Source organism: Sarcophilus harrisii, chromosome 1, assembly GCF_902635505.1.
Source record: "Sarcophilus harrisii chromosome 1, mSarHar1.11, whole genome shotgun sequence".
NCBI classification, from domain to species: Eukaryota; Metazoa; Chordata; class Mammalia; order Dasyuromorphia; family Dasyuridae; genus Sarcophilus; species Sarcophilus harrisii.
The window spans coordinates 274095247-274110708 of NC_045426.1; the positions used below are offsets into that span (position 1 = coordinate 274095247).

Genomic DNA, 15462 nt, shown 5'->3' on the forward strand with positions numbered 1-15462 from the left:
GTATTGACTTCTTAGGCAAGTACTTAATTATTTCTGATCCTAGTGTTTCAAAAGTTCTATTCTAGTGAAGTAAGAATGGAAGAAGATAGGAATCATTTACCTAATGATTTAAATATCCAATATTTTTATTTTGAATTTAATTATATATAGTCATAATAAATAAAATATGAAAAAAGATAAATGTCCAGTAAAATGGAAGTTTCTGAGGGGTAGAGACTATCTCATGGTATCCTTAAGCTAGTGAGCGTGTGCATATATGTATGCATGTTTTGTTAAATGCTTATTGAATGCAACATAAAAATTCTATTTTTCAGGAAGGACAATTGGTTAGAGAGATTGTTCTACAGTTGCCAGAGGCTAGATAAGCGTGACCAATCAACTATTCCACGAAATCTTCTAAAGACAGATGCTGTTCTTTGGCAGTGGGCTATTTGGGAAGCGGCCCAGTTCACTGTTCTTTCTAAGTTAAGAACCCCCCTAGGCAGAGCACAAGATACATTCCAGACAATTGAAGGTAATTTTTAAAATATACAAATTTTAAAAATATAATTTTATTATATTAGAATTTTTTTACCCTTGTTACAAAGTTATTGATGTAGATGATGAAATAATGATAGAATCAATATTTTGTTATTAAAGAATAAGTACAGTTTACCAGTATCAGTTTACCAGACTACTTAAAAGAAATTGTATTGTGTGCTCTAAAAGAATGAGAAATTATTCGAAGCATGTATTTTGTAATAGAGGATTCATTATGATGCTATACATATAGTGAATGCTCAGTGTCAAAAGTTTTTGATTTGTCTCATTTGATTTTATAATCAAAGTTAAAGTTTATGCATTTGGAATGTTGTCAAATGTTTATAGGAATCATCAGGAGTCTTGCAGCCCACACATTAAACCCCGATCAAGATGTCAGCCAATGGACAACTGCAGACAATGATGAAGGACATAGCAGCAATCAACTTAGACTTGTTCTTCTTCTGCAATACTTAGAAAATCTGGAAAAGTTAATGTATAATGCATACGAAGGATGTGCTAATGCACTGACTTCACCTCCTAAGGTTAGTGTCTGAGATTATTGATATATTTTAATTTATGACAACATATAGTCAGATTGCTTAACATTATTATGAAGTGAGATATTTTAATTAGACTATGAGATTTAAATGAATTTTAATTTGAATAAACTTATGTGATTCACTTTTTACTTTGAAGGTCATTAGGACATTTTTCTATACCAATCGCCAAACTTGTCAAGACTGGTTAACTCGGATTAGACTTTCCATCATGAGAGTTGGACTGTTGGCAGGTCAACCTGCTGTGACTGTAAGGCATGGCTTTGATTTGCTTACTGAAATGAAGGCTAATAATGTATCTCAGGTAAAGAATTTCCATATTTAATTATTAAGCTCTTATTTTAAATACTATGGACAGCTTTTTGATAATTTATGACTTTTCGTTAGTGAAATTTGGAAAGCCCCTCTCCATTAGTTTTTAGAACTATTGCTTCAGCATTCCTCTTATGAATATTTAGTCTTTTTTTTTTTTTAAGAAAATGATTTTTCAAAAAAGATATTTATAGCTTTTCTTTAATTAAACAAGGCACTTTAAATGTCCCCTTAATTGTGCATTATTTTTAAGTTTATCAAAAGCATATTCAAAATCCCCATTACTGTAAGATTTCTAAGAGTTCAATATAAAATAATTGTAGTATTCCCAAGAATCCATGGTATTTATTTCTTTTTTTAACATAATTTTTTATTAATATATATATATATATATATTTTTTTTTTACATCATCATAGTTTCTCCCAGTATCCTCTCTCCCTTTCCTAGAGGGCCATCCTATATATCAAAGAATATTTTAAAGAAAAGAAAATGAAAAAGAGGAGGAAGAGGGGGGGAAAAAAAATCATTCAATTTTCAGTTGAAAACTGAAAATAAATAAATGTGTACCTCCTACTTCAGCAAAGGAGTGGATACATTATCTTTCCTGACTGAATGGAGTGGGGTGCCTTGTTCTTTTAAAGAGTTATCCTATCCTAAAATAGCTTCATATGGTATATGTGTGTTATACTTTTCTGTCTCATGTCTGATTAGCCCTTTAATAATTTGCCTCATAATTAAATTTCATTTAGCCGACTTTTAAAAATGCAAAATCTTACTAGGATTAACCTAGGTTTGGGGGATTTTGCATTCAATAGGCACAGACTTAAAAAGGGGGAAAAATAGAAGTTTATTACTGCTCAGAGCCTTGATTTAAACGAGATATTAAAAAAAAGGAGAGCATATGAGTAATGCTCAATTAACAAACACGGTGATTAACAAGACAACATAAGAAACAAACAAAAAGCCAATATATATAGCATACATCACCACCACTAAAGGAAAAACTGAATAACTGAATTCCTTGGCTGAGAGAATCCATGGTCACAGCTATTCAGAATCTCTAGTGTGACGCATTGTTAAGCAAGTTGCAAAAGGCTTCCTAACTGAATTCTCAAAAGTTCATTTCCACTAAGAGGTTTTTACAGGCTGAGAAGGCACTATGCTACTATCCTCATTTGACCCTTGAAATGCAGCAGCCTTCTCAGATATAGGTTATTCCATCACAAGAGGTCCACCAAAAGAGAATATTTTTTCATTCCTTTAGGAGGATTATGTTTACTCCAGGAACTGGCCTGGTTTCCAGGGTAAATGCAAATCTGTCATAAAAGGATACTTATTAATTGAGGTATCAGAAGGATGGCTGATCCTTCTTGTGCTTCCTGAGAGTCTGTCAGGTAACTGGGAGCATGTTCTAAAGTTCTCAGCAAACAACATTACATAAAGGTATGCTCAAGACTCACTAGGATTCCTTACATAGTTAATTCATATTTATCTTCATAACAAATGTTTATACATCTTTATGAAAATTGTTTTAAAATAAGTACTCCATTTTAAGTAACCTGATTAATGCAAAGCTTCTTAAACTGAGTCACAACTTCATAAGGTTTTTTGTTTGTTTTTTCAAAATTATGATTTATTACCAATAATGTTTGATTTGTATACTTTTTTACATATCTGTAAGCTTGGAGTCATGTAAAGATTTCTCAGGCAATAAGGAGTCATGAAGAGAAAAAAAAATATTAAGCCCTATATTACAGTAAATGTGATCTTTAATTATTCTGAATATTTTTTCTAGGGAAATGAATTGGAAGTAACAATTATGATGGTAGTAGAAGCACTGTGTGAGCTACATTGCCCTGAAGCTATACAAGGACTAGCTGTATGGTCATCTTCAGTTGTTGGGAAGAATCTTGTCTGGATTAATTCAGTTGCACAACAGGCAGAAGGAAGGTAAGAGATAGAGGGAGGAAGTAATACAAAGAGAGATGAATTTGGTTAACTAGCATTTAAACTTTATAATCCAGCTAAAAGCAATCAATTTACATTTTGCCAAATTGAAGTGGTGCCATATACATCATACTTTTGAATAGTATATGTAGTTCCTGAGAATACGACTTTTGGTCTTTTCTCCATGAATATGAGAAAAACGGAGGGAAGAAAACTCTTTGTGGATGAACTGGATGAATTTTATTCCTACTCTTGGCCAAACTTAGGGTCTTAAGATTTGACTTTTGGGCACTTCTCTGGCAAAATGTGTTTGATTTCATTTCCTCCTTAGACCTTATGAGTCACTATTACTTGCTTCTTTAGTCCTGCTGTACATATCTGACAGTAACTAGAGCTTGGATAAATATCTCTTCATGCCATAGAAGACAAGTTGTCTCCATTCTCCCCCCATTTTTTATCTGTCCTCCAATCACCCAATTGATTTTCTTAAGCCTTACTCTTGATAATGTCTCTTCCAACCCTGAGTTCAAATGCATGTTTTTTGAAGCCATTTACATCCTAACTCCGTTCCACTTTTACTGGTCTCCTTTGTAGGTGTAGGTGGGCAAGAATATAGGCATTGGGAATTCAATGTAATGGTTCTTAGTCATCTCCCAGAGTTCTTTCTCTGGGCATAGCTGGTTCAGTTCATTACTGCTCCATTGGAAATGATTTGGTTGATCTCGTTGCTGAGGATGGCCTGGTCCATCAGAACTGGTCATCATATAGTATTGTTGTTGAAGTATATAATGATCTCCTGGTCCTGCTCATTTCACTCAGCATCAGTTCGTGTAAGTCTCTCCAGGCCTTTCTGAAATTATCCTGTTGGTCATTTCTTACAGAACAGTAATATTCCATAATATTCATATACCACAATTTATTCAGCCATTCTCCAACTGATGGACATCCATTCAGTTTCCAGTTTTTAGCCACTACAAAAAGGGCTGCCACAAACATTCGTGCACATACAGGTCCCTTTCCCTTCTTTATAATCTCTTTGGGATATAATCCCAGTAGTAACACGGTTGGATCAAAGGGTATGCACAGTTTGATAAAAGTTCTTCACTTTTAATCTCCTAATTCTAATTTGAATCTGTGTTTGGTCATTATAATGGCACAATATTTCGATCTTATATTGTTTTCTGTTTCATTGTAGTAGTACATTGTTTATTTTACTTTCTATCAGTTATATTTTCCTATGTTTCTCTGAATTCTTCCTATTTACTATTTCTGTCACAATAATCCATTATTCATGTACCCTAATTTTTAATGATTTCTGCAGTTTGTGAGTACCTCTTTTGTTTCTGTTTCTTTGCTACTACAGAAGGTGCACAAAAGATCTTTTTTCAAGAGAGAACTAACTAACTGCCTTTTAAATTTGGGGGACAGTTTGGGATTGGACTGTAGGTTAGTTATATATTTTAAACATAAAGGTTTCATGACAGTATCTTGGGTTTTCTGATATTATTTTTGTGTACAATATGTGAAGGTGAGAATACTAACCTATCAGGCATGAGTTTTGCCTAATAGTAGGAATTTATTTGTGCCTATTCTTCCACTTTTCTTTGGTTTTCCTTAAGAATAATGATATATGCCAATGATGTCAAACTCAACAAACCAATAGCAAAGCAGCCCAAACCAAATTAAAATGCATTTGGGAAATAGTTAGCTTTTAAAGAAATAAATAAAAATACAGCACTACAACATAGATAAATGTTAATGTGTGATTTCTAAGTCAGTAGTCTACCCAGATCTCCTTCTATTTGAGTTTTATACCACTGATATAAATTTTCAAGATGTTTTATGTGTAGTACTAGGAAGCATATGTGGGGAGCAAGGTTAACTTGATTCCTACAGAGTAAGCAACAGATCTCATCTTACAAAAACATCATTGTACAAAAAGCTAAGCTTGAGTAAGTTAGCCATGGGCTTCAATTTCTTCATCTGTACAGTGAAGGCTGAACTAAATGGTCTCTGAAGTCCTTTTTTTTTTTAGTTTTAGGATCTGTGGTATTATGACCATGAATTTACTTTAGTGCCTTGTTCCAAGCTACTGGGAAGATAATATAACTTAAGTATAGATACTCTTCATTGGAATACTGTTACTGAATAAAACTGTTTTAAATTTATATTTTAAGGTTCGAAAAGGCAACCATTGAATACCAGGAGCACTTGTGTGCCATGACAGGTGTAGATTGCAGCATAACTGGGTTTGATAAATCTGTCTTGAAGTTGGCCAACTCTAATAGTAATAATGCCAGTCCAAAACATTCTCTGAATGGTGAGTTACCTCAATTTATAGTATTTATACTATTAAGTTTGACTTTGAACATTTTATTTTATAATTGGTTGGCAGATGTATAATTTTGATTTTCAAATTATTATTGATATTTTGAATTACAGATTTATCCTGAGTTTACTTTTAAATTTTTTTTATAATTTATAGGTGAAGGTAGAAAAACTGTCCTGGCAAAACCAAGTGATTCTTCCCCTGAAGTTATAAATTATTTGGGTAATAAAGCATGTGAGTGTTACATCTCAATTGCTGATTGGGCTGCAGTACAGGAATGGCAGAATGCTGTCCATGACTTGAAAAAAAGTACAAGTAGTACTTCACTCAACTTAAAAGCTGACTTCAACTACATAAAGTAAGATTTTTTTCTGAAAATTAATTGTGCAATTTAGCACAGTACTTAAATGTATGTGGCAATTGCCTGGCTTTGTTTTAAAATAATGTATCTTTGTAAATAATAGTGTTTTCAACAATTTAACAATAATCAATGGACTGTTACACAAATATGGTTGTTTTTATTTCTGGTTTCAATCGAATACTTCTGTTAAGAAAGGAAAGATAGTCACTGATTTTTTTTTTTTTTTCCTTTTCTAGAATATTAGTAGCATTTGTTTCAAGGTTGTACATTTTAAGTTAACTTTGTGAACTCCCAAAGAGGTTTATAGTCATTCAAAAAAAGTGACTATCAGAGTTGAAGTAAATATTACGCCAGATAGACATTTGTGAATGAGGAGGAGAAAGTAAAGAGGAAAACAAGGAAACCAAACTTAACCATGTTGATTTATACAAATTAACCACAACATATATTGTCTGTAATATTCAGTTTGTAAATGAAAGTAATATTAGGTTATTTTTAAAAGGACGTAAATATTAAATGTAAATTTCATTTCTATGAGTAAACTTGTAGGTTGTTTTAAGGCCAAAAAAAAAAAACCTCAGGTTTTTTGTTTTTGTTTTTTTTTGCTCACTTTTGAAAACTTTGCAGCATTTATGAGATGATCTCCAAATGTCTAGATGTCTTTTCTTTACTAAAGAAATAAATCTTGCGATGAAAAATGCCATCTGCATCCAGAGGGAGAACCATGGAGACTGAATTCAGATCGAATCATATCATTTTCACTTTTTTTTTTTTTTTTTTACTTGTTTCCTTTTTCATTCTTGTGGTTTTCCTTTTTTCCCTTTTGTTCTGATTTTTATTTCAAAACATGACTAACATGGAAATATGTTTAAACTGGTTGTATTTGTATAACCTATATTAGATAACTTGCTGTCTTGGGGAGGGAGGAAATAAAGGGGGGGGGGAGAAAAGAGAATTTGGAACTCAAAATCTTATTAAAAATGAATGTTGAAAATTATATTTTCAAGTAATTGTAAAAATAAAATACTATTGAATTTTTAAAAGGAAGAAGTTGTCATGCATGGCAATTTGGGAGTTAAAAACAGTTTCTTTTATGAGAACTGTTATTTGTTTATAAGTTGTTAAACTTGCATGTATCAACAGAATATGCATGAAGGATGAGCTATTGTAATTATCTACAAGTATCATCTACTTTTAGGTCTTTTATTTTTATTATAATAAGGTAGTCATATTTATAAATGTCTCCCAGCCAATTGTGGATAAAGATATATTATAGCAATTTGAAAACAATAAATTTAATTACAGGTCACTAAGCAGCTTTGAGTCTGGAGAATTTATTGAATGTACTGAACAGTTAGAATTATTACCAGGAGAAAACATTAACCTACTTACTGGAGGATCAAAAGAAAAAATAGGTATGTAAGTAAAATTATTTTTATAGACTCCATAAGTGTAAAAGTATTATTTATGTGATTATATGTTTATCCAAAAATTGGGACATAACTGGACTTGTCCAAATATTTCTGAGTCAGTGCCAATTTAAAAAATAAATTTAAGTAATTGCTATATATGTAAATTGGTTTTAGTCAAATTTAGAGACATTTTAAAAAATAAATATATTAGATTTAATTAAAAAATCATACTGTTTACTTATATAAAATGTGACTTTTTAAAAAGTGTTTATATTGACATTTATATCACCTACATTTCCTAGTATATCTCTTTCCCATCCCCTAGAAAACTGATCCTTGCAAGAAATAATAAGTAAGTTACCCGACAAAAATGGTTTTATAAACTAACCATGTCAAAAAAATTTGGCATTATAGTATTCTACATCTTTAATTTTCCCTTCCAAAGAAAGGAAAGAGATATGCTTTCTCATGTGTCTTTTTTAAGGTCAAGCTTGGTCATTTTCACAGCACTGAGTTTCAATTGTTCTTCTCGTTGTATGTGTGGTTTCCCTTGTTTTGCTTACTTCACTTGGTATTAGCTTATAAGTTTCATATGCTTCTCTGTATCCACAGTCATCATTTTTTACAGCTCAGTAATACTTCATTACATTCATGTACCATAACTTGTTTAGCTTTTCCCCAATTGATAGGAATCTCCTTTGTTTCCAGTTCTTTGCTACTACAAAAAGCGCGACTATAAATATTTTGGTATGTATGGGGCTTTTTTCTTTTAACATTTACCTCCTTAAGGTATATATCTAGCAGTCGAATTTCTGGGTATAGACAGTTTAGTCACTTTCTTCACATGATTCCAAAATTTCTTTCTAGTATAATTGATACAAATCAATTCCCAGTTAACTAGCAATGCATTAATCTTTTTATAACTCCTACAGCATAATTCCCATATTATCTTTGCCACTTACCTAGATGTGAGGTGAAGTCTCAGAATTGTTTTGTATTTAATGCAGATTTGTATTTCTCTTGGTATGAATTATTTGAAACATTTTATGTTTTTGTAGATGTTTTCTTTTTTTTTAAATAAGATTAAGAAAAACCTATAAACAAAAGCTAGTATTGCCTCTAAAGCAAATATTAGACATTTCCCTAATAAATGAAACAGCAAAGCAAAAATTCCTCCTTTCTCATGTTATGTAATGATGATGATGATAGTAGTTAGTTAGAAGACAAACAGGTTAAATCTTTTACCCTAGATCTCACAGCTTAGTAAATGTGGGAAGCAGATTTTGAACTAAGTTCTGGATTCTAAGTCTGCCATTCTTTCTCCTACTTTCCTGGCTACTTCTAGCTTATCTAGTTATAGAAATACTATCAATAGCAATAAGAGAGAGTCAAATGGATTTACTTCAAAAATCTAATGGAATCAATATGTATTCTTTGAGCCTGAAGTTGGGAAGGCTTTCGCCAGTTATTGCATAAGATAAAATAAAAACTCAGTCTTTTGCATCTTGGTAGCCCAAAAATATCGGGTAAGTTGGAGCAGTGGCCAGAGTGTTAGACCTGGAATAAGGAAGACCTAAGTCCAAATCGCATCTCACATACTTAATATCGATCAACCTCAGTTGCCTCAACTATAAAATGAGAATAATAAATAATAGTACCTATGTCCCAAGGTTGTTGAGGATCAAATGAGATAGTATTGGTAAAGCACATACATGTTGTAGATATTTAATAAATGCTCATGGCTTGTCTTTCTTGAGATGTTATTGGGGATACAAAATGAATGATGTTTTTCTATAGTAATAGCAAAAACCCAGAAAGGCATAATAGAAAGGTAAATCCCATTCACAATTCATGTGGTATCTGGAACTCAATGTACCAAATCACATTCAATACTTATTTATACAATTATAAAAAATTCTTTAAAAAAAAAAAGAAAAAGGAACAACTTAATTAATTGAAGATATATCCAGAGCTTGTGTCTAGGATGTAACAATATAAGAAAAATGGTTATTCTAAGTAAATTAATTTTCAGATTTAGTGCTATCCTACCCACATTTCAGAGCTAGCCAGACATTTAAACAAAATCTCGATTATCTAAGGAAACAGTTTTTAAAAGAAAGAATAAAGGAGAAATAGGATTTCTAGAATTCATACTACATTATAAAATAATAATTAAAAAAGATTGGTAATGCTTGAAAAATAGAAAAGTGGTTCTGTGGAATTAGATTAAACAAGAAAGAATTAGCAAGACATTAGGTAGGAAAACAATTACATAGGAAAGAACTTTTGAACAAAAGAATTGTGTCAACATTTGAAAGCAGTCTTGCAGAAGTTAGGTTTATTCCAAAAAGCTCAAAATGAATCCATAACCTAGATGTAATATCTATGGCTGTGGAATAAATTCATAATTATAGAATAGACATGAGTAGAAAACACTTTTGATTATGTAAAATTACAGAGTTTTCACATGAATAAAATGAATACAACTGGCATAAGAAGTTGACTAGTAAACCGTTTTTGTGTAAAATGGCTCTAGTAAGAGTCTGATAATCAAGATATATAGACTGCAAATGCAAATATATTAGATCAAAGCATTGCCCAAATTTCAGTCTGTTAATAAAGCTTTTCTTCACTTAGAATTCCCTTAACTGGTGAAAGTGGGTCTAATTTTTAAGAGAAGGAAGTAACTTTTTAGAATATTTAAACTTCATTAATAATGCAATGCAGTATTACTATTTTATTTATTGGAACTGAAACATTGTTGTAATTTTTGAGGTTCTTATTTTGTTTCATATATTGTTTTGTTTCATATATTAAACCAATTATGTTATGAACTCTACACATTTGGGAAAATTAAGACATTTGGGAAGATTAAGGTATCCCTATTTAAATAATAATTGGGCACAAAGTCTAGATTTGCCTCAGATAAAGATTTCTTCATTTGCACATGTTTTTGACTTTAAAAAAACTTCTGAGCAATATTTATGGAAAATATTCACAGTATTGAGAGTACAATGACTGATTTCTTAGTCCTCAAACATACATTTCAGTTGTTGGACTGAAAACTTTTTATTTTGTAATAATGATAAAGAAGCATAATTAGTAATATTTTCCTTAGTTATACAATATTATACTTGTCAATAATAAGATTGTTGTGGTTACTATTTTTTAAACTTGTTAAAATCCATTGACATTTTATTAGGATGTAAAATAACTATTTTTTATGAGATGCATTTCATTTTTGTAGATATGAAAAAACTCCTTCCTAACATGTTAAGTCCAGACCCGAGGGAACTTCAGAAATCCATTGAAGTTCAGTTGTTGAGAAGTTCAGTTTGTTTGGCAACTGCTGTAAATCATATAGAACAGGAACAGAAGTGGCAGTCTATAACTGAGTAAGTTTAAGAAACAATTTAGATATATTTGGGTTAACCCCTCTCTCTCTCTCTCTCTCTCTCTCTCTCTCTCTCACACACACACACACACACACACACACACACACACACGTTTTCCTTTAGTTGGTAGGGCTTGGTTGCTCTTAAAATGGATTAGAAATATTCTAATTATATATTTCCATTGGCCTTGTGGCCAATATTGTGGGATGCTAATTGATCAGATGAATTATTGTTTTAAGGGAGCAAAAGGTTAAAATAATCAAACAGCACAAATTATGACATTCTAGTGTCATTTTATAATTGAAAATTGAAGTTGCTCCCAACTTATTAAGAAATTAATATATTACATTATCAAACTTTTAAATAATTTTTGTCACAGATTGAAAAGTTACTGTTAATATTAAGCAAACTTTTTTTTTCTTCAGAAATGTTGTAAAATATTTGAAACAAACATCACGTATAGCTATTGGACCCCTGAGGCTCTCTACGCTAACTGTTTCACAGTCTTTGCCAGTGTTAAGTACTCTACAACTTTATTGTTCATCTGCTTTGGAGAATACTGTGTCAAACAGGCTTTCAACAGAGGTATATTTCTTGTGTGTATTAATAAGCTTTTATGAAGTAATGTTCATGGTTAGACTAGTTTTTTAAAAAGTGATTTAAAAAAACACATGCACATTAAAAACATTTAGACTTTAACTTTGTGAGAAGAGATTTAAAGTAATAGTGACTGTACCAAAAGATAGGCTAAACCTTCATAGGCAATTTGCTAGTGACCCATTACTAGTAATATCTTTTTTTTTTTAATGGTATTAATGGATCCTCAGCATTCATTTGGGATCACTATCTGTTATAATTTTGTTTAGTCAGTTGTGTCATTTTCTGTCCATCTGAGCTCATTACCCCAAAATAATCGATTTCTTTTTATAATATTCTAGTTTATGTAATTTTTTTTTTCTTTTATTTTGGCAGGACTGTTTAATCCCACTTTTTAGTGAAGCTTTGCGTTCATGTAAACAACATGATGTACGACCATGGATGCATGCACTAAGATATACTGTATATCAGAGTCAGTTACTTGAAAAAATAAAAGGTATGGGTACAACTTTCAAAATGACTATTTAAATGAATACAGGATTAGTATTCATAGAAATTGTTAACTTCTTTGGGACTGCATATATTTTTATAGAACTGTTTATGAATAGAACCTGTTTTTAGTGAAGAAAAATTTTTTGCCTTTAAATAGTATGAAAATTCCATTTCCAGAATTAAATGCACTAGTGCTTCCTTACAAATTTTTTACAATATAGTTGAGTATTAGTGAATTAACCATTGAAGTATCCATTGGAGTGGAAATATAAGTGGATTGTTTTTTTTTTTTAAATAGGTTTAGATTATAAACATTGAAAATAACTCTGGGCTTTTAGCACAAATGGGTTTCTTGGAAACTTACTCTTTTTTTCTCAATTTATCCGTTTTGAACAGTGCTCATTCTATTTTAGATAAATGAAGGAAAATAGGTTTCCCAAAAAGGAAATAAATAGACTCAAGGGAGAAAAGGCAAAAAGAAATTGGAAAATGTCACCTATTCATTTACTGTCCTTCCTCCTCCTCTTCATCTATTGCACCTTCTGTTACATTGCTTACATAGCAACCAGATATTCAACATTTAAAATTCTGGTCTGACTTTTCAGTCAGTTGATTTCATAAAATGAAATCTCTTTCAAAGAAAAATAAACACATGGCTCTACATTAGAAAGCATTTATGTCTAATAGCCATATATTGGTTCTACAAAGTTTATTTTCATATTTCTTGAAAAACAAATTTTCTTTTTCTTTTTTTTCCCCCACAATGTATAAAGAAAAGCTGCTGAGTCAAGTCTCAGCTTTAATATTTATTAGATATGTTGGCGTAGGCAAGTCGTAGGGCTATAACAATGCTTATAAAACCACGCTATCTTATATAAGAGTATGAGGAAAGCATTACATAGCCTATATATAAATATATGTGTGTTATTTGTGAATATCATTTTGTTTTCATTTCCAACCATTATATTCAAAAAGCAGTTGTTTTTTATGGACTATTAAGCCACCTATTTTTTAAAACGTGATACTTGTATACATATAACAAAATTATACTGAAATTCCATGCATTTCTAAGGTGGTATTTTGAACCATGACTGCTCTATAAAAATCAGACTTTTTTTTTTTTTTATAAGTCATACAGGAAATGAAGAGTAGTGAAAAGTAGGAGAGGGAGTAGTAAAAGTGTGACCTCTGTTTGGATCATTGTGATACTGTGAAGGTTTTCAGTGGCAATCTTATAGTAAGTTGATACAATTTGATTCTATGTTTGGCTGGATATTATGTTGTTTAACATTAAGAAATATTTGTTTTCCTCTTTTCAGAGCAAACTGTACCAATTAGGAGTCACCTTATGGAACTAGGTCTAACAGCAGCAAAATTTGCCAGAAAACGGGGAAACGTAGCCCTTGCCACCAGATTGCTTGCACAGTGTAGTGAAGTCCAATTGGGGAAAACTACTACTGCTCAAGATTTAGTTCAGTATTTTAAAAAACTGTCAACACAAAGCCAGGTAGATGAAAAATGGGGACCTGAGCTTGATATAGAAAAAACCAAACTGTTATATACAGCAGGTTAGTATAATGTTTATGTTAATAAACTTGATGTTAAACTAATAAAATAAATGATTTGAGTTATTAAATGGTTATACCATTGAAGAGTTTGTAAAACGCATCATCATATAGTGGATTGAAACCTGGACTTAGATCCAAGAAGTAGATTTTTGTGACTATGGCCAAGTTCTTAGTGTTCTAGAAACTCATGAGTAAAATACAATATTTATTTGACAAAATAAATAAGTGAAAATGAAATATAACATAATGCTAAATTTGTAATTTTCTAAGTCAATATGTAATCCCAGAGATCCATTTCTATTTGAGTTTGGTATCACTACTCTAGGCAACCTTCTGAGACTATCAGATCAATCTGCATTCCTCTTTTGAGAATTCCCTAAATAAATGAAATAATTAGCCCCATCCCTGTAGAAATTGTATTCTAATATTTCATTTAATATAGTGGCAGTTTATCTTATCTCAATTAGGTTTTTAGGGTTTTTTCTAGTTTTTTATACTATATAGAATAGAAATGTGCTCTGATCCATTATTTGTCACATATATATTGTATTCTTTCTTTATAATAAGGAAATTATAAATTATATAATAGGTCACAATTATATATAAATTATATATTATTTTATAGGAACCATGAAATTGATATCCTATGTAAACACTAGAAATCAATTTTAATATTATTAGTAAATGTATTAAGTCTTATACCATGGCTTCAAAATCTGTCTAAAAGTTTTGAACTTCTTAGAACTGTGCATTTCCTTTTTCCCCTCCTTAATTTACTTCATTTTTACTCTTGAGTGTGAGTGTATTTCTTAAATTTAACACATGATTTTGGGGGATGAGATAGGAAGAAGGTAGATATGAAATATTCTGAGGACACAAAATTTAATTCAGATTCCTTCTAGCCAGGATGTAAAGCCCTTGTCTGAAAAGAAACAACTTGGGGTTTTGCCTATGCTTTATTGATTTATTTTTTTTAGTGTTTTCATTAGGATCTGTTTCATTTTTTAAAATGTTAAGAATTTGAAGAGTAAGACAAGATTTTCCTTAATTATTCTTATTTTCTGAGAGCATTCTGCTTCATTGGCTATATTAGTGAGCATATTTTGTGGTATAGTAATATTCTACCTTAGAATGTGATGTTTTAGATCAAAAGTAGAATTTGTGATGTTTTAAAAACAAGCTGAAAATTTTACTTTTCCCTCTCAACTAGTCATCATTACCATCCTGGTATCTAGTCTTTTCCCCCCAAAATAAATTGGAATATTCACTTTTAAAGGATTCTTTTAAATTATTGTTTGATATTTTACTTAGGTCAGTCAACACATGCCATGGAAATGTTGAGTTCTTGTGCCATAGCCTTTTGCAAGTCTGCCAAAGCAGAATATGCAGTAGCCAAATCAATTCTGACTTTGGCTAAATGGATTCAAGCAGAATGGAAGGAAATTTCGGGGCAGTTGAAACAGGTATACAGAGCCCAACAGCAACAGAATTTCTCTGGTCTTTCTACTTTGTCTAAAAACATACATACTTTAATTGCTCTACCATCTGTCAATGCAATAGAAGAGGAGTATCCCCGGATTGAAAGTGAATCTACAGGTATATATTTTTTAATTTTTTTTTTTTTTTTTAAAAATGTTTTTTTAAAGTTCTTGTTGAAAAATAACTTTAATTTTTAAATGTCAAAATATTATGGTTTGAGATTTCAAAGGTTATTGTGATTAATAATACTAGTAAATAAACATTGCCTTGTTTTGTTAGCAAATAGGTACTTCTGTATTAAAATGCTTCTATGTAAAATTCATTCTGCTTTTGTTTTATACAGCTTTACTGTATTTAATTTATCCAAAACCATATTATTTTTAACATTGTCTAGTGGCTGTTACATATAAATGTTACCAAACCTTTATTTATGTTATTAATGTTAACAGCTTTAATTGGTATTTAACATTAGCTGTTTTTTCTCAAACTT

General features: G+C 30.9%; 1 protein-coding gene across 4 annotated transcripts in view; it reads left to right on the forward strand.

Moving 5' to 3' along the window:
* The window catches only part of SMG1 (SMG1 nonsense mediated mRNA decay associated PI3K related kinase), a 111950-nt gene that overhangs the window by 54650 nt on the left and 41838 nt on the right, over positions 1-15462 (forward strand). For 3 of the 4 annotated variants that reach the window (XM_031942755.1, XM_031942766.1, XM_031942770.1), the window contains 13 exons: positions 315-514; positions 868-1064; positions 1219-1383; positions 3188-3342; positions 5517-5659; positions 5825-6026; positions 7335-7444; positions 8150-8188; positions 10689-10836; positions 11262-11421; positions 11809-11929; positions 13245-13493; positions 14805-15089. In XM_031942755.1, coding sequence (XP_031798615.1) covers positions 315-514; positions 868-1064; positions 1219-1383; positions 3188-3342; positions 5517-5659; positions 5825-6026; positions 7335-7444; positions 8150-8188; positions 10689-10836; positions 11262-11421; positions 11809-11929; positions 13245-13493; positions 14805-15089 — 2174 coding nt within the window. The remainder of the gene's footprint in view (positions 1-314; positions 515-867; positions 1065-1218; positions 1384-3187; positions 3343-5516; positions 5660-5824; positions 6027-7334; positions 7445-8149; positions 8189-10688; positions 10837-11261; positions 11422-11808; positions 11930-13244; positions 13494-14804; positions 15090-15462) is intronic. The other variant, XM_031942760.1, reaches the window with a different exon arrangement.